The 19073-nt window shown below is 49.2% G+C and overlaps 2 protein-coding genes across 2 annotated transcripts; both read right to left on the minus strand.

The window, feature by feature from the left end:
* Positions 1-789: 789 nt before the first annotated feature.
* Positions 790-2849, minus strand: LOC109760885 (uncharacterized). Its single transcript, XM_073498688.1, has 2 exons — positions 2374-2849; positions 790-1728 (listed from the first exon to the last, which is right to left on the minus strand). The coding sequence occupies exons 1-2, from the start codon at positions 2548-2550 to the stop codon at positions 1048-1050; spliced, it is 858 nt and encodes a 285-aa protein (XP_073354789.1). The 5' UTR covers positions 2551-2849; the 3' UTR covers positions 790-1047.
* Positions 2850-4448: 1599 nt separating this feature from the next.
* Positions 4449-7317, minus strand: LOC109760881 (subtilisin-like protease SBT1.7). The gene has a single exon (XM_020319677.4). The coding sequence runs from the start codon at positions 7110-7112 to the stop codon at positions 4818-4820; it is 2295 nt and encodes a 764-aa protein (XP_020175266.1). The 5' UTR covers positions 7113-7317; the 3' UTR covers positions 4449-4817.
* Between the last annotated feature and the right edge of the window lie 11756 nt (positions 7318-19073).

A 19073-nucleotide genomic window follows, 5' to 3' on the forward strand; every position in this document is an offset into this window, starting at 1 on the left:
GGTCTAGGGTGGCTCGGGGTCGACGGAACCACCTAAAGGCATCATTTAGGGTCTAGGGTGGCTCGGGGTCGACGGAAACACCTAAAGGCATCATTTAGGGTTTTGGTGGCTCGGGGTCGACGGAACCACCTAAAGCATCATTTAGGGTCTAGGGTGGCTCGGGGTCGACGGAACCACCTAAAGGCATCATTTAGGGTCTAGGGTGGCTCGGGGTCAACGGAAACACCTAAAGGCATCATTTAGGGTTTTGGTGGCTCGGGGTCGACGGAACCACCTAAAGCATCATTTAGGGTCTAGGGTGGCTCGGGGTCGACGGAACCACCTAAAGCATCATTTAGGGTCTAGGGTGGCTCGGGGACAACGAAACCACATAAAGGCATCAACTAGGGTCTAGGGTGGCTCGGGGTCGACGGAACCACCTAAAGCATCATTTAGGGTCTAGGGTGGCTCGGGGTCGACGGAACCACATAAAGGCATCAACTAGGGTTTAGGGTGGCTCGGGGTCGACGGAAACCACCTAAAGACATCAACTAGGGTCTAGGGTGGCTCGGGGTCGACGGAACCACCTAAAGCATTCAACTAGGGTCTAGGGTGGCTCGAGGTCGACGGAACCACCTAAAGCATCACTGTAACATAACATATGTAACTATTCCTTTTGCAAATGCATTTAAGCATTTAACCATCAATATAACATAAGCATCACTCTAACATAAGCATCACTCTAACATAAGCATCACTCTAACATAAGCATTACTTTTGCAAATGCATTTAAGCATTTAAGCATCACTATAACATAAGTAACACTGGAGTTCAACACATTATAGAATACACATCCATTGTTCACATTACATAGTGGAGTTCAAATGCACAATCCATCCTTTTCTCACAAAAGGATGAATAGCATAACTACTAGGTACATAAACAACCAGAGTTCACAATTAGTACTAGAACCATACATTACACAACCATAATTCTAAGTTACTAGGTCATTGCACAACCATCATTCCCAAAAGGTCTGCAATGCCCACTAATCTCAAGTCATCTTGTTCAGTTCTGCAAGATGGCCTGGATCCCCTTAATCTTCTCCTTCAGCTTCTCCTCTGCCTTGATGAGCTCAGTAATCTTAAACTCTTGCATCTGCTTCTCTTCATTATGGTTTTCCTTGAGCTTCAGCAGATCAGCAACCTGGAGCTTCAACTCTACCTTCTCTTGGGTGAGCTTCTCCTCAAACTTTGTGAACTCTGCATTCTTCAACTCCAAATTCATCCTAGCCTCACTCAACAATTCCTTCTCTTTCATATTCTTCAACTTCAAGTTTTGGATGACAGTTGCTTGAGCACTTGTCAGGTTGCACAGGAGTTCATACTTATGTTGAAGCTTCTGTGCAGCTGCATCTTTCTTTGCCATTTCTGCATTCATACCAGCCACCAATTCAGCTCTGCATTGGTGCTGATATGTGACAGCAGACTGCAGATAACTGAAATCCACAACCCTATCCTGCTGAAAGTCCACAAGTTGATGCACATCTTTCACTAACTTGTCATAGTCTGCATCCAGCTTGTTCTTTTCTTCTGTCAACTGATGAATAGTTAGAGCACTTTGAAGATTATCATTCACCCTAGCAGACTTGCTCTCTTCAACCATTGACCAAAGCTTCAGCAATGCATTCTCCATTGTTGGGGGCCACTGCTCATCAACCCACTGAACAAACCCACAATTCTGACCTTCCTGGAAAAATTAGAAGAGCAAAATTTAGTACAATACAACTACTAAGAGTACTAAGCAACAGTTAGTTCATGGCAGTACCTAATGTTGGCACTGACATTAACTGGATTTGCACAGCCATTTGCTAAGCAACAGGACCACATTGTAAAATAAATTAATGTAATCCTACAATGGATGATCAACTCATATATTTACCAGGCACCAGAGTAACACTCCATTCAACTTAGAAGTTGCTAAGCAGCCATGTGCTAAGCAACAGCAGTTGCTAAGAATTGACCATTAATATAATGGAATCCTAACAGTAATAAGCAACACAATGTGAACTACTTTGCCCACCTAAATACACTACACTAGCCTGCAGCAACAAACTAGCTAATGAGACTACCTACTGTCAGCAGTAAGCAATAGTTACTAACTGGCTCCACTGAACTTAATATTGAGCAACACTGCATTTGGAAAAAAGTGTAAATAAATAGCATGTGCACACAACAGGAGCATATATTTTAGCAGAAATGCATTCCACTGAACTTAATAATGATCATTCCTAACAAATTTAGCATGCACATAACTGAATCACAGGTGGCAAACAAGACTCTGCCACTTTCAATGAACACATCCAGTGCTTAATCACCAAGGCAAGAAAATTACCGGCTCTGCACATGCTAAGAACCTTCTCCCAGTCATTGTTCCTTCAAACGCAACAAGCCTCTCTGATGGCTTCCCATGCTTCTTGCACAACACTATCAGATCTAGCTCAAGACCCTTGTAATCCGGGTCCTCAAGAGAGAAAGGCACCTGCCCAAGCAAAATCCAAGTTACCATCATGTGCAGAGGACGAGGACAAATCAAATCAAACGAAATCCTAACAACAAAGACCACCTACACACAAAAATCCCCAAATTTCCTAAACCTAACCCTAACCCTAGCTCCAATGGAGTAACTTACCTGGTTCAGCCCATCGGTGGAGGTTTCGGAGTGCATGTACGGGAGGCTTGAGTTGTCGTCGCTGCTCTCGTCCTCCAGAACCATGGCTGCGGCGGCGTGCTGTGGCGGCCGGCGGTGGCGGGCGCAGGCGACGGCGAGGCAGAGAGCAGGAAGAAAGAAAGAAGAAGGCGAGCGGGGTCGGGGTCGGGGTCTGGCTCGGTCGCACATAAACGATGCGAGCCTGCCTCGTCCGAGTCAGCGCGCAGCCAGCGCAGGCGACGCGCGCACTGGCCAGCGTGGCGCCTAACGGGCGGGCCCAATCGGTCAGCTTTAGTGTCAATACGTACAAAACGAGCTTTTAGTCTTTTTTGCAACGGCTAGCCCCAGTCTTGGTACTGACACGTAAAAATTACCAATCTTGGTACCAATCTGCTTCCAATGCCCCAATTGTGGTACTTCTGTGCAATTTACTCGAGAATTGGAGATACGTGGTAATTTACGAACCACCTTTTATAGTGTTGTTCAGTATTGCCCAAAAGCCTGCAACAAAGCAACCCAGGACGAGGAGAAAGACGCTTGCCCAGTCATATGTGCGTTGAACGGACCGAGCCTGCAGTGCACCAGCGCGAAACTAGCATTCACAAGCCACAAAGCATCTAATCTCTCGTCCCTGGTTTCAGGGTGAGGTAGATGCTTTGTGATTTATAAATGACGAGGAGGACGCAACGGCAACGGCGAGCGTATTAAATTCCGCGCCGTGATGGGAGACGAGACGGGAGTACGGGTTTTCCGTGGTACCATCACCCCCTGTGCTGTGTTGTGCTGCTCTTGCCGCCGCCCCACCACGACATGCCCCCGTCCCGAGCAGTAAAGTAGTGGTACGTCGGTCTGCTCGCCGCACCACTCACAACAAACACGCACCTCGAAGCAGCAGCAGGGGCGTTGGGAGGAGCTGCTCAGTAGTAGTACCACTCCAACGGCTAGTCCGGCTCACAAGACGGCACCGGCCGTTCAAGTCTCGGGGAAGAGAAGCACAAGCATTCCATTCCATCCTGGGCCACGCAAGCTGCGGCTCTCGACCGCAACCCAACCGCAAGCATTCATGTCTCACGCCAGTCTCGACTCGCGGCCGTCTACGCTGACCGCCACGAATGCACGTTACGCTGACCGTCGATCGGGGCAGGGCTCACGCGTTTGGGACAAGGAAAAAAAGATCTCCACCGGCAAATATCTATGGATCCATCCAATCCACCGTCCCGTCGAGCCCTCCTGCGACGGACGGGCACGCATGGAAATCAACGAGGTGCGGAAAGGCGCTCACATGCAGCGGCGCCGTAGCACCACCAATCCTTCCGTCTGCACGCTGCAGGTGCAGCAGGTGGTGCCGTGCGTGTGCTAAATGCTCTCTCTCTCTCTCTGACGGTACACGCCCACCCAAGACAAGGCAACGGATTTCCCATCAATCACTGTGTATACTCATAATTTAATCAATGCACGCGACGATGATAGAGTCCGCGGGAATGCATGACGGCGAGATCTCAGTTTGGTTCCAGCGTCGTGGCCAGACAGAGTTGCTAGTAGTATTCGGATTCCCTCCCAGCTGCTGCAGCTACTCTGACCGCAGAAAAATAATACAATGCCCGACCACGGTCAGCAACATGGGCTGGACACTGGAGCATTATTCTATTCAAATTCCTCGGCGTCGGGGAGAAAAACACAGGCATACGAATTTGGCATCCAGTGATAAAACAAATGATTCATGCCTCAATGGCACATGCTAGGCATAGATACTTGGAGTATAATAAAATGATGAACAGATTGCGGATACCATTTGATTTGCTGGCCCATTATCCATCGATCCGTCTCTGATTAGGACTACACCCAACTTGATCAATCACTCGCTTTCTCGCCGTTCAATCAAATCTATGCCCACTTGACACATTGTCACAACTACTAACACGGCTGCACCGGCAAGCGGCAGCAAGAAAATGAGACCGCAAATCAAATCAGTAAATCACCACGCCAAATCGACACACACGCACGCACGCATCCATCCGTCTTGCTCCCTTCCGATCGAGAACGGCGGCGCCATTGCTGCCCCGCCGCGTTCTGCGCCTCGACGGCATTGCCAATTAGCAGCAGCTACCGCCCGGGCGGCGGTCGCTCGCTCAGGCCCACGTCGCCAGGATCGCGCTGGCCACCACGTGGTGGTCGCTGGACCAGACCAGCCGGCCGAACCCGTTGGTGCCCGACGGCTTCCCGCCCGCCGCGAAGCTCACGGTGTAGCTCCTCTTCTCGCCCACCTTGCTGAAGCTCAGCGTCGACGGCTCCACCGACACCTTGATCGCCGTGCCGCCCGCCGCGGCCGCCGCCGTCACCTTGTACGTGCCGGGCTTCCCGACGTTGGTCAGCGTGCGGGTGTGCTTCTCCGTGCCGCCCGCCGCGGGGAACGTGGCCGAGAACGACGGGTAGTTGAGCGCCGCCACGGAGTACGTGCGGTTGGGGCTGCAGTGGTCCGACGAGTGCTTGGTGAGCGCCGCGATCTGCGCCGGCTCGTACTCGATGGCGCAGAGGAAGTCCAGGTAGTCGGCGGCGGTGAGGTCGTACACCAGCCCCGGGTCCACCGCCTTGCTGGGGTCGACGTGCCCGGCCCCCATGTCCAGCGGCGTGGCCGCGCGCTCGGTGGCCACGTCGAGCAGGCCGTCGCCGTTGGGGTACGCGGCGTATGCGGTGGTCATCAGCGCCGACCGGATGGCCGCCGGGCTCCAGTCCTGGTGCGCCGCGCGGAGCAGCGCCGCCAGCCCGCTCACGTGCGGGCACGACATGGACGTGCCGGAGATTATGTTGAAGCTGGTGCGCCGGTCGTCGCCGGCGATCCCCGATGGGCCGACGGATCCGGACCACGCCGCGAGGATGTTCACCCCCGGGGCGATCAGGTCCGGCTTCAGGATGCCGGGCGTCACGGTGTTCGGCCCCCTCGACGAGAAGGCGGCCACGACGGGCGACGGCTGGATCCCAACCTTCGTGCCGGCGAACACTATGTTGGCCGTCGGCTTCGGATCCGACGACGCGTAGGTTCTCATGGCGTTGCCGGCCTTCTCTCCGACGCCGGCGCCCGGGAGAATGTGCGCGTCGGCGACCAGCTCCTCGCCGTTGGCGGCGGTGTTGGCGAGCACCATGCCGGCACCACCGGCGTCTCTGACGACGAATCCCTTCTGGACCCTGGCGTTGGTGCCGCGGTCGCAGAGGACGATCTTGCCGGCGACCTTGGCAGGGATGAGGGTGCCTGTCATGCAGAGCGCGCCCATGCTGCTGTTCGACGCGTTCCCTGCGTAGATGAACGGCACCGGCGTGGTGGGCAATTGCTTGCCGTTGTAGAGGGAGACGCCGTTGTACTTGTTACCGTCCCCGAGGGTGACGTAGGCGGGGAAGTCGCGGTCGAGCGTCCCCGCGCCCACGGTGGTGATCCATGGCGCGCCGTTCGTCAGCGACGCCGCGCCGGGCCCGGCATTTCCCGCCGAGCAGGACACAAATATTCCCCTTTCCATGGCGCTGTACGCGCCCACGGCGATGCTGTCGCGGTAGTAGTCAGACGTGCCACCGCCGAGGGACAGGGAGAGCACGTCCACGCCGTCGGCGACGGCGACCTCCATGCCCTTGAGGATGTCGGAGCTGAAGCAGCCGCCGACCCAGCACACCTTGTACGTGGCCACGCGCGCGCGCGGCGCCATGCCCTTGGCCGTGCCCGACGCGTAGCCCAGCAGGTCGGCGCCGCGCACGGCGGAGCCCGCCGCCGTGCTGGAGGTGTGCGTGCCGTGGCCGTCGTTGTCCCTGGGCGAGCGCGACTCCTTCGTCGTGTCCACGGGGCCCTTGGACGCCTCGTAGCCCGCCAGGAAGTACCTGGCGCCGATGAGCTTCCGGTTGCACGCGGAGGAGTTGAAATCGCTCCCGCCCTCGCACTTGCCCTTCCAGCCCGCCGGCACGGGGCCGAAGCCCGCGTCGTCGTAGCTGGGCCGCTCCGGCCACACGCCGGTGTCGAGCACGCCGACGATGACGTCGCTCGCGGTGTTGGACTCGGGGAAGAGCGCCTCCGCCCGGTCCAGCCCGAGGAACTCCGGTGTCCGGGTGGTGTGCAGCTCGTACCGCGTCTCCGGGTTGACGAGCAGCACGCCGGGCTGCGCCTCCAGCGCCCGGGCCTCCGCGCGGGTGAGCCGCGCCGAGTAGCCGTGGAGCAGGGTGTCGTAGGTGTAGATCACCTCGGCGGCGCCGCCGGACACGGACTGCAGCGACGAGGCGTACCAGTCGCCGTGCGCCGCGAACTCGCTGGGCATGGCGGCGTGCGAGCAGTGGACGATGTACGTCCTCCGGCCATCGTGCACGACCTCCGCCGCCGCCGCCGCCGCCACGATGGCCGCGACCACGGCCACGGCGAAGAGCGCAGATCTCCTGCCATGGCACCGCATCGTGAGAAGCTCTGCAACTGGGGGTGTCACCTTGTGAATGGGAGTGCGGGGTAGATCGTGCCGGCGTTTTTATAGAATCAGCAGGGGAGCGAAATGATTGCAACGGGACAAGGATTCAGATGAATGGATGGCGAGGCGAGTGAGTGAGTGAGACGGAGCAGGGGAGGGGAGTGAGGGAGAGGGACGAGTGAGACGAAGGACGCTCACATGGCCTGGCCTCTTTTATCTTTGGATTTCGGCATCACCACCTCCACATGACCGTTCCAGGGAAAAGATGCCTGCTTTGCAGACTGTGAAAGTGCTTACCGGTCAAGAACAGTCGCACCCTACTGATTTTTTTAGTGCCTCTCCCACCGGACAAGTGCCTCTCGCAGGTAAATTTTGATGTGATTAAATACGATCTTCTAGTGCTTAAACAAAATGGAGCTTTAACCCCACACAAAAATCAAGCTTTAACAGGGAACTGGATGTTGGCGTGCATGTGTGGGAGTAGGATTATGTTCCTCGCAATGATGCCGACGGTGCCCTCCGGGTCCATCATCGGTGGATGGATCGCGTATGTAGTCGGTGCCGGTGCGTGCATGGCCAGGCCAGCTCGGCTCGGGTGATGGCAAATTAGCAATGATAACAGTGATACAGCGGTACTCTCTTCGTTTCAAAATAGATGACTCAATTTTGTATTAACTTTAGTATAAAGTTGGGTCATTTATTATGAAACGGAGGGAGTAGATTGCTGCTAAAATACAAGGATTCCTTTTGTCTCAACTGAGCCCATGTTGGATTGTTGCCAGGCTGAGACACGGTCGACCAGTCTGATACGGCCATCGAGGCCACCTTGTCCGTATCGACCGCCCCAACAAATCGGCTCGTGGCGAAATGGCTCTTGTGCTTTGCTTCGCCGCGTTAATGAAGGGAGGATTCACACGGAATCGTATGCGACGTGTGTGCCCCAGCCTGCTGCTGCTGCCGCTGGCCCTCCGTCGTCGTCTCGAGATGCGGTGTGGACGGTAGAGACCACGGCGGCTGCGGTGGGCCGGGTTCCACTTGGGCCTATGTGAGTGGCCCCCGACGCAGCAGGCACCGCGTCGGGCGTTCGAGCTTGCCGACCGTTGTGGCCGCTGGATTTCTTGAAACGGGCAACATCACCATGCTAAAAATATAGGAAGACGATGCTCTCAAATGCTCCGTTCGCCGTCTCTTTTCTCGACGATGAGGTTTGCAAGGTCTGTCACCATGTATATCTATGTATGTGGAGATTGAAAGCTGCCGGTACCAGACAGAAAGTCGGGCCGTTCCGGGAAGTGGAAAGCTCCATGCCTTGCCCACGTAAACCCCCGCCGCTCTTTGTAGGCGTGTTGATGAATGAGCACGGCGGGCATCCCGGCGCCACGCTTCCTTCCAAACCTCCAAAGTGGCCCTATGTCTGCGCCAAATCGCCTCCGCTGCTGCGGACGAACCGCCGTCTGCTCACTTTCAACCCGCCCGCGCACGCGTTCACGCCATCTCAGGACTGCTGCACCTCCGAGCGCCCCCGTTTCTGCCGGAGGAAACGGCCCCGCTGTGGCGCGCCGTTTCCATTTCGGCCGGCTGCGGTTAATGATAATGGCTCGACGCGGACGGCCGTGGATGCATGCAGGCATGCAGGCGTAAAGTCGCCAGCTCCCGTGCGAACACGGCGCCGGGGGCGGGTGCGGGGCCTGGGCCGGAGGACGGGGGCCTACCGCCAACGGACACGGTCGTCGGACGAGTCGGATCCATCACCAGAGTGGACGCCACTATGGAGTGGAGCTCGTGAGCTGGGTGCGCGCTGAGCGTGCCGCACGGCGCTGCGGTGCGCTGCGTGCGTGGACACTGGACAGTGCAGGGCATGGGCCGCGACAGGCACGAGTCACGCGGCACGGCAGTGGCTCGCCGTTCGATGGAGCGGCCGTGGCAGGGCAGTGGCGTCCTGCTCCGGTGGCCAACCCCGTGCCCTTTTCCTGCTGTTCCGGTCGTTTTTTTCTCTGGCCCGGCCTCTGCGTGGTCGTGGGCGTGGCGGTGCGCCAGTGCGGGGCTGGGAAAAAGTCCATTTTAAACCTTGAATTCGTAGACGTTCGGCGAATCAAACCCTGAAGTCGAAATCCCTGTCGTTCGGACCCCAAAGTAACTAATCCCGGTCCAAATCAAACCTTAGTGTCGTTTCCCATACGGGTATTGCCGACGTGGCAATGGGGTGGCTGGGATGGGTCGTTCGGCGTGCGCCTGAGGCGATATTAGTGGGCCGGCCCAGTTCGGCCCGTCACTTTGCTTCGTTCTCTCCGCGTCCCCCTGCATTCTTCCTTCTCTGGCGATGGCAATGGCGACCGACGGTTGATCGCCACCTCTGCAACGATCGTGACGGCGCGATGGCGCGTCGAAGAAGAAGGTAATGTCCTGGATGCCCTTCTCCCTTGTTATTCATAGGTTGGAGTAGTTGCGGCATTAGGGTTAGGGTTTCGGCGGCAAATTTGGGGACGATTTGGGTGACGCAAAAAGATTGATTTTTTTGTGCAGGGAATAGGTTGTTATGCTTTATTTTGATCGCGGTGTATGTTTTTTCAGTGAAATCATGGACCCAACTGAGATTTTGAACGTTCGGTTTCATATTGGAGGGAAGTTCATCCGCATTGGTCCAAATTTGGACTATGTTGGGGGAGATCAAGCAATGTCAGAGATTGAGAGGGATAAATTGTCTCTGCAGGAAGTGAAAGGCTATTTAAAAGATCATACTCAGTTGATGGAATCGATGAAGTTCTATTTTCTGCTTCCTGGAAAAGAGCTTATCAATGGCTTGGTGTTCCTTAATGATGACAGTTGGTGTGTGAAGATGGCTGAGTACATTTGTGTTGGAGGAGTTGCTGATGTGTATGTGGAGTATCATGGAGAGGAAGATAGCAATGACAGCAGCAGTGGGAGTGATTTTGAGGATGAAATCATGGAACAGAGTGATGATGATGAACTAGATGCAGTTATAACTGCTGAAGAACCAGATGCAGTTATAACTGCTGATGAACCAGATGCATTAACTGGTGTTGAACATGCAGAGTCTGACACTGATGTGCTCATACCCGATGAAACTGGTGTGATCACTCAAAGAATTTGCAGCCCCTTGAAGCAGAGAAGAAGCAATGCCAGAGAAGTAGATGTGGATGAAATGGCAGGCATGGAAGGAGTTTTTTCTCAGGTTTTGGATCCAAGTCAACCTGCATCAGCCTGTGCTTCTGAACCTCAGGCTTCAGGGCATGTCAATAACCAAATGGTGATAGCTGCAAATGTTGACAGTGGCAATCAAAATTCAGACTCAGACAGTGACACTGAATACATTGGACATACTGATTGACTACCAACTTGAGCTGCTAAGGAGCAACCCTGGAAGCACAGTTGCTGTTTGCATGGATCCAACCAACATGGAGGAAAGTGTATTCCAGAGCTTCTATGTGTGCTTTAATGCAATGAAGCAAGGATTCAAGGCTGGTTGCAGAAAAGTAATAGGCCTTGATGGTTGTTTCTTTAAAGGTGCAGTGAAGGGTGAGCTATTGTGTGCCATAGGTAGAGATGCAAATAATCAGATGTATCCACTAGCCTGGGCTGTAGTTGAGAATGAAACTAATATCACATGGAAGTGGTTTGTTGGGCTGCTCATTAAGGACTTGGAAATAAACAATAATGGAGCTGGCTGGGTTATTATTTCTGATCAGCAGAAGGGCTTGATAAATGCAGTTAATGATTACCTTCCTGCTACAGAGCATAGGATGTGTGCTAGGCACATTTATGCTAATTGGAGGAAGAAACATAGAGATCATGAGTGGCAAAAGAAATTTTGGGCAGTTGCTAAGGCTTCCAACAGGCAAGATTTCAACTATTATAAGGCCAAGCTTGCACAAGTTACTCCTGAAGGGGCTAAAGACATCATGAGGACTGAGCCAGTGCACTGGGCAAGGGCTTTTTTCCCAGTTGGTTCAAATTGTGAGTCAGTTGACAACAACCTTTGTGAGTCATTCAACCATGCTATAGTTGATGCTAGGTTTTATCCTATTATTTCTATGAATGAAAAAATTAGGAAGAAAGTACTTGTGAGAATTCAGGAACAAAGAGAGAAAGGTGCCAACTTTAGAGGAAAAATATGCCCTGCTGTTTTCAAAAAGCTCAAGAAAAGTATTGCTAGAACACAATATCTTGAAGTGCTCTGGAATGGAGAAAATGGATTTGAAGTGAAGCAAGTGAATGGAAGAGGAAGGCACTACACTGTTGACCTGGAAAAATTGACATGCTCTTGTGGGTACTTCCAGCTGGCAGGGCTTCCTTGCCACCATGCAATTAGTGCCATCTATAAGTGCAACAAAAATATTGAAGATTTTATTGCTCCTTGCTACTTTGTTGAAGTGTTCAACAAAATCTATGAGCATTGCTTGCAGCCAGTGGAGGGTGAAGAGATATGGCCAGTGTCACCCAATCCTAGGCCAGTGCCTCCTGAATATGTTAGGTTGCCAGGAAAAGAGAAGAAAAAGGAAGGCCTAAAAACAATGATAGGAGAAGAGAAGAAACTGAGCAACCTAAGGGGAAGAAAATGAGCAAGCATGGCACAATTATCAAATGCTCATTGTGTGGTAACCCTGGACACAACAAATCAGGATGTAAACAGAATCCAGAGAGAGGCAAGAAAAAGAATGCACATCTTGCTAGAACTAGCAAGAAAAAGAACCCAACTGAGGTATTTGTTGTTGTCATGTACTTATTGCCCATTGCATATTTATCCTGCTTATTAGTCTTTTGTTGGAACTTATTGCATATTTATCCTGAATTTGCAGCAATCCAAAGGAAGTGCATCTGCCTCTGCCTCTGCATCTGCTCCACCAACAGCAACAAGTTCAGTACCAACAGGTCCTTCTGTTGGGACCAACAGGTTTAAGCCTCCAAGAAAGAGAACTGCAACTGCTGAAGCTGGATCATCTGCTGCCCCTACAACATCTACTTCCACAAGGACATGATCTGGAGCTAAGAGGGGAAGAAGGCCTGCATCATCAGTGCCAGGCTTCAGATATTTCACTTGCAGTGGAAACTACTAGTTATAGTTGAAGAAGGGCTGCATCTAGTTCTTTTGTTCAAGTTGCAATGTTCCAAAACATTTCTGATGTAATGTTGCAAACTTATCTTTTGTTCATGGCTCAAACTAGGGGTCATGTATGTGTGGGAGTATGACTTGTTCCAAACTTGGTCTGGATGATCTTTCTATTATCAGTTGCATTTACTTGTTATTTAATTGATAGCAGTATTTCTAAATGCCATCCTGACAGTGCTATCTAGTGCTTTGTCTTCCAATCTGGATCATATATGCATTGGAATTATCTTATAACTTGCATCATCTATGCATTATCTTACAAACTGCATCATCTTCCACTTTACTACCAGCAAAGATTGCAAACATATATGCATTTCAGAGGTACAAAATGATGGCATAACACAACTTGCACTTCCACTTTCATTGATTCCAAACAGTGGCAAATGCATACAACTTCCAATTTAAACAAAGCATACAACTTGCATCTTCAGTGCCCAAAAGACCAGTTCATTCTAAACCCTAAAGCATTACTACGTTGCATGCAAATAACACTTGCAAATCTTATTGCAGTAGCATCTTCCCTGCAACTAAACCAACCACAAAGACAACAAACAGCATGACAACATTCTGATATTTCCCCTTCAGTGCATGTATCTCTGCATTTTTCTGCTTCAACTGATCTTGCAGAGACATAGCAATTCCCATTCCTCCTGTTTCAGCTTCAGGCAGAGCCACAACTGCAGTGGGATCTTCAATCATAGCAGCACTTCCTTGACCTCTCAGCCTACGCACTTCATCTCGCAAATCACCAATCAAATCACTCCAAAACTTGGGAAGAGGATCATCATGCCATTCCACGAATCCACAACCACCATGCTGTTCAATTGTACCAACAGAAATCAATGCGAGGGGAGAAAAACAAATGAACAGAAAATAAACACCAACTTGAAGCTCACCATGGCATCAACGCAGGCGTAGTACCTCCTGCCTGGGTTCTGACGGCTCCACGAGATCCACCTTGGCGCCTTCCGACGGGGGTTGCACCAGCAGAGCTTCTCTGGCTCGTACGCCATCGGGTTCTCGCGGTACGGCACCGACGACCTCGATTCCTCCCCTCTCCTTCCTGCGGCTCGACGGAAGCCGGGAGCACTCGAACCACCCGAAGACCAGGGCATTGCCCTCGACGCAGCCGCCACCGCCGCCCCCTGCGCAATCGCCTCCTCCGCCGCACCCCTTAAAGAATCGCCGCCGCCGCTGCCCAACCCTAGTTTCTCCCCCCAAATCCCCAATCCATTTGCTGTTCACCCCTCGCGCGTTGCAGTTATAACCTGGCCCACCTAACTAGCAATCCTGGCCACGTCAGCGTTTTTTGGGCTAAAACGACACTAAGGTTTGATTTGGACCGGGATTAATTAGTTTAGGGTCAGAACGACAGGGATTTCGACTTCAGGGTTTGATTCGCCGGACGTCTACGAATTCAAGGTTTAAAATGGACTTTTTCCTGCGGGCCTGTGGCCTCTGGGCGCGCACGTGCTCGCGGCGACGTCTGTGTGGATGGGAGTGCGAGCGTATGGCCTTTTTGGTCCGTGCTGGAAATTTGGATAAGCCGATGAGGACGGACGGAGCCGAGTGCGCGTAATCCAGTCTGACGCGGATCCAGGATTCCCGAGATGCATGTGCTGATTACGGACGGGGTCTGCACTAGGCGAACGTGTCGAACTGGCCTTCGTCCGAGTAATAAAGAACGCCGTGCTCCTGCATGACAGGTTCCATCGGCAGGGGTGCAATGCTGCTGCCTCGCTGGCTCTGGCTTCGCCGATGGCTGCGAGTCTCCGTGTTCGTGTAGGTTCGCTAGAGAGTTGGAAATTTGACGGCGGGACAAACACTTTTCTAAAAAATTAAAATTTGAACACCATGTTTTCCTAAATGATATACTCCCTTCGTTCCTAAATATAAGTCTTTGTAGAGATTTCACTATGAACCACATACAGATGTATATAGATGCATTTTAAGTGTAGATTCATTAATTTTGCTCCGTATGTAGCCCACCTAGTAAAATCTCTACAAAGACTTATATTTAGGAATGGAGGGAGTAGTATGTGCGCGTGTGGCATTAGGGACGCGTTTGGTTACCTCCATTGTTTTTTGCCCTTTTGCATGTTTGTTTTAGTCGGGCCTGATTGAACTAATGCAGGCAAAAAAATCATCATTTGCACTTAGTTTGGTTGTCTGCATATAGGATGCCTGCATTCGGGGATTTTTTTTCCTAAATCCTAAAAAGTGGTCGCGTGCTACCTTGTCTTACAGAGCAATCGGGCTCGCGCGCCGTCCGATCCCCATCTCGCGGTCTCTTTTCTCGACGATGAGGTTTGCAAGGTCTGTCACTATCTGTTGGACGTTGAAGGCATAGATGAACCGTGTGCGCAAGCAGAAGGAAATGCGTACCAAACACCTGAAAAAAAGTTCCAACCAAGGAGAAGTGGGGTCAGGCAGCAAGGTTTACAGCAGTAGTAGCTCAGGAGAGATGCATCCACATCAATTCGAGAGAAGGATTATCAAGCCACCTCCTTGCAAGAGGTCACCATTCATTGACTATAATGAGAAGAAAGTCTACATGTCCAAACCCGAAGCAAATAGATTGTATGCATCGGTTATTTTGCATGGAAGAATTAATGAAGAAGAATCACCAGATGTGGATACCAGGTATGACAGTATATCATTGCATTTCTTTTGTCAGCCTTTGCACAATGCACTTTTCCCCAGGCAAGGTCTGTAATGTTATCCAGGCAATTCAAACTGTGTTTACAAGCAATCCATTTTGTGAGCTACTCAGATAAATATTTTTGGTATTTTTATTTTATAGATTGGAAAGTAAAGATTGCAAAATAAAATAGATCGGAAAGTTATATGATGGAAAATAGACCCGGGGGCCATAGGTTTCACTAGTGGCTTCTCTCAAGATAGCATAAGTATTACGGTGGGTGAATAAATTATTGTCGAGCAATTGATAGAAAAGTGTATAGTTATGAGAATATCTAGGCATGATCATGTATATAGGCATCACGTCCGCGACAAGTAGACCGAAACGATTCTGCATCTACTACTATTACTCCAAACATCAACTGCTATCCAGCATGCGTCTAGAGTATTAAGTTCATAAGAACAGAGTAACGCATTAGGCAAGATGACATGATGTGGAGGGATAAATTCAAGCAATATGATATAAACCCCGTCTTTTTATCCTCGATGGCAACAATACAATACGTATCGGTTCCCCTTCTGTCACTGGGATCGAACACCGCAAGATTGAACCCAAAGCTAAGCACTTCTCCCATTGCAAGAAAGATCAATCTAGTAGGCCAAACCAAACTGATAATTCGAAGAGACTTGCAAAGATAACAAATCATACATAAAATAATTCAGAGGAGATTCAAATATTGTTCATAGATAATCTTGATCATAAACCCACAATTCATCGGATCTCGACAAACACACCGCAAAAAGAATTACATCGAATAGATCTCCAAGAAGATCGAGGATAACTTTGTATTGAGATCCAAAGAGAGAGAAGAAGCCATCTAGCTAACAACTATGGACCCGAAGGTCTGAGGTAAACTACTCACACATCATCGGAGAGGCTATGGTGCTGATGTAGAAGCCCTCCGTGATCGATTCCCCCTCCGGCGGAGCGCCGAAAAAGGCCCCAAGATGGGATCTCACTGGTACAGAAGGTTGCGGCGGTGGAAATAGGGTTTCGTGGTGCTCTCGGATGTTTTCGGGGTATAAGCGTATATATAGGCGAAGGAAGTCGGTTAGGGGAGCCACGAGGGGCCCACGAGGGTGGGGGGACGCGCCCAGGGGGGCAGGCGCGCCTCCCTGCCTCGTGGCCGCCTCGCTTCTTTCTTGACGTCCACTCCAAGTCCCCTGGATTGCGTTTGTTCCAAAAATCACTCTCCCGAAGGTTTCATTCCGTTTGATATTCCTTTTTTGCGAAACACTGAAATAGGCAAAAAAAACAGCAATTTAGACTGGGCCTCCGGTTAGTAGGTTAGTCCCAAAAATAATATAAAAGTGTATAATAAAGCCCATTAAACATCCAAAACAGATAATATAATAGCATGGAACAATAAAAAATTATAGATACGTTGGAGACGTATCAAGCATCCCCAAGCTTAATTCCTGCTCGTCCTCGAGTAGGTAAATGATAAAAACAGAATTTTTGATGTGGAATGCTACCTAGCATATTCTTCAATGTAATTTTCTTTATTGTGGCATGAATATTCAGATCCGAAAGATTCAAGGTAAAAGTTTAATATTGACATCAAAATAATAATACTTCAAGCATACTAACTAAGCAATTATGTCTTCTCAAAATAACATGGCCAAAGTAAGTTCATCCCTACCAAATCATATAGTTTGGCTATGTTCCATCTTCGTCACGCAAAATATTCAAATCATGCACAACCCCGATTCCAGCCAAGCAATTGTTTCATACTTAAGAATTTTCAAACTTTTTCAACTTTGATGCAATATATGAGCGTGAGCCATGGACATAGCACTATGGGTGGAATAGAATATGATAATGGGGGTTGTGTGGAGAAGACAAAAAAGGAGAAAGTCTCACATTGACGTGGCTAATCAACGGGCTAGGGAGATGCCCATCAATTGATGTCAACGTAAGGAGTAGGGATTGCCATGCAACGGATGCACTAGAGCTATAAATGTATGAAAGCTCAATAAAAGAAACTAAGTGGGTGTGCATCCAACTTGCTTGCTCACGAAGACCTAGGGCATTTGAGGAAGCCCATTGTTGGAATATACAAGCCAAGTTCTATAATGAAAAATTCCCACTAGTATATGAAAGTGAGAAAACAAGAGACTCTCAATCATAAAGATCATGGTGCTACTTTGAAGCACAAGTGTGGAAAAAGAGATAGTAGCATTGTCCTTTTTATTTCTTTTTTTGTTGGGCCTCCTTTTTTATCTGGCCTTTCTCTTCTTCTTTTTCCTTTTCTTTTATTTGGGACAATGCTCTATGAATGATGATCATCACACTTCTATTTATTTACAACTCAATGATTACAACTCGATACTAGAACAAAATATGACTCTATATGAATGCCTCCGGCGGTGCACCGGGATGGGCAATGAATCAAGAGTGACATGTATGATAAGTTATGCATGGTGGCTTTGCCACAAATACGATGTCTACTGCATGATCATTCAAGGCAATATGACAATGATGAAGCGTGTCATAATAAACGGAACGGTGGAAAGTTGCATGGAAATATATCTCGGAATGGCTATGGAAATGCCATAATAAGTAGGTATGGTGACTGTTTTGAGGAAGATATAAGGAGGTTTATGTGTGATAGAGCGTATCATATCACGGGGTTTGGATGCACAGGCGAAGTTTGCACCAACTCTCAAGGTGAGAAAGGGCAATGCACGGTACCGAAGAGGCTAGCAATGATGGAAGGGTGAGAGTGCGTATAATCCCTGGACTCAACATTAGTCATAAAGAACTCACATACTTATTGCAAAAATCTACAAGTCATCAAAACCAAGCACTACACGCATGCTCCTAGGGGAAGGGTTGGTAGGAGTTAACCATCGCGCGATCCCGACCTCCACACAAAGGATGACACTCAAAGAACACTTCATGTTTCAAATTTGTTACACAACGGTTACCATACGTGCATGCTACGGGACTTGCAAACTTCAACACAAGTATTTCTCAATTTCACAATTACTCAACTAGCACAACTTTAATATCACTATCTCCATATCTCAAAACAATCATCAACTAGTAAACTTCTCATAGTATTCAATGCACTTTATATGAAAGTTTTTATTAAATCCATCTTGGATGCCTATTATATTAGGACTAATTTTTTTAGCCAAAGCAAATTACCATGCTGTTCTAAAAGACTCTCAAAATAATATAAGTGAAGCATGAGAGATCAATAATTTCTATAAAGTAAAACAACCACCGTGCTCCAAAAAGATATAAGTGAAGCACTAGAGCAAAATTATCTAGCTCAAAAGATATAAGTGAAGTACATAGAGTATTTTAATAAATTCCGATTCATGTGTGTCTCTCCCAAAAGGTGTGTACAGCAAGGATGATTGTGGTAAACTAAAAAGCAAAGACTCAAATCATACAAGACGCTCCAAGCAAAACACATATCATGTGGTGAATAAAAATATAGCCTCAAGTAAAGTTACCGATAGACGAAGACGAAAGAGGGGATGCCTTCTAGGGCATCCCCAAGCTTAGGCTTTTGGTTGTCCTTGAATTTTACCTTGGGGTGCCTTGGGAATCCCCCAAGCTTAGGCTCTTACCACTCCTTATTCCATAATCCATCAAATCTTTACCCAAAACTTGAAAACTTCACAACACAAAACCCAACAGAAAATCTTATGAGCTCCGTTAGTATAAGAAAACAAATCACCACCATAAGGTACTGTAATGAACTCATTCTTTATTTATATTGGTGTTAAACCTACTGTATTCCAACTTCTCTATGGTTCATACCCTCCGATACTAGTCATAGATTCATCAAAATAAGCAAACAACACACGAAAAACAGAATCTGTCAAAAACAGAACAGTCTGTAGTAATCTGTATCAAACGCAAACTTCTAGAACTCCAAAAATTCAACAAAATTAGGACGACCGTAATTTGTATATTAATCTACTTCAAAAAGAATCATGGTAAAAGCTCTTTTCTATGATTTATGAAAATTATTCTCGTGAGCGCAAAGTTTTTGTTTTTTACAGCAAGATCAAACAACTACCATCCAAGAAGATCCTAAAGGCTTTACTTGGCACAAACACAAAACCACATCTAAACAGAGGCTAGATGAATTATTTATTACTAA

The sequence above is a fragment of the Aegilops tauschii genome, chromosome 5 (genome assembly GCF_002575655.3).
Source record: "Aegilops tauschii subsp. strangulata cultivar AL8/78 chromosome 5, Aet v6.0, whole genome shotgun sequence".
NCBI lineage: Eukaryota > Viridiplantae > Streptophyta > Magnoliopsida > Poales > Poaceae > Aegilops > Aegilops tauschii.

Coding starts and splice junctions, on each gene's coding strand:
- LOC109760885 (XM_073498688.1), bottom strand. CDS start 2,550: ATGATGGTAACTTGGATTTTGCTTGGGCAGGTGCCTTTCTCTCTTGAG. Junction 1,729..2,373: donor TCTTAGCATGTGCAGAGCCG/GTAATTTTCTTG, acceptor TAATTTTTCCAG/GAAGGTCAGAATTGTGGGTT.
- LOC109760881 (XM_020319677.4), bottom strand. CDS start 7,112: ATGCGGTGCCATGGCAGGAGATCTGCGCTCTTCGCCGTGGCCGTGGTC.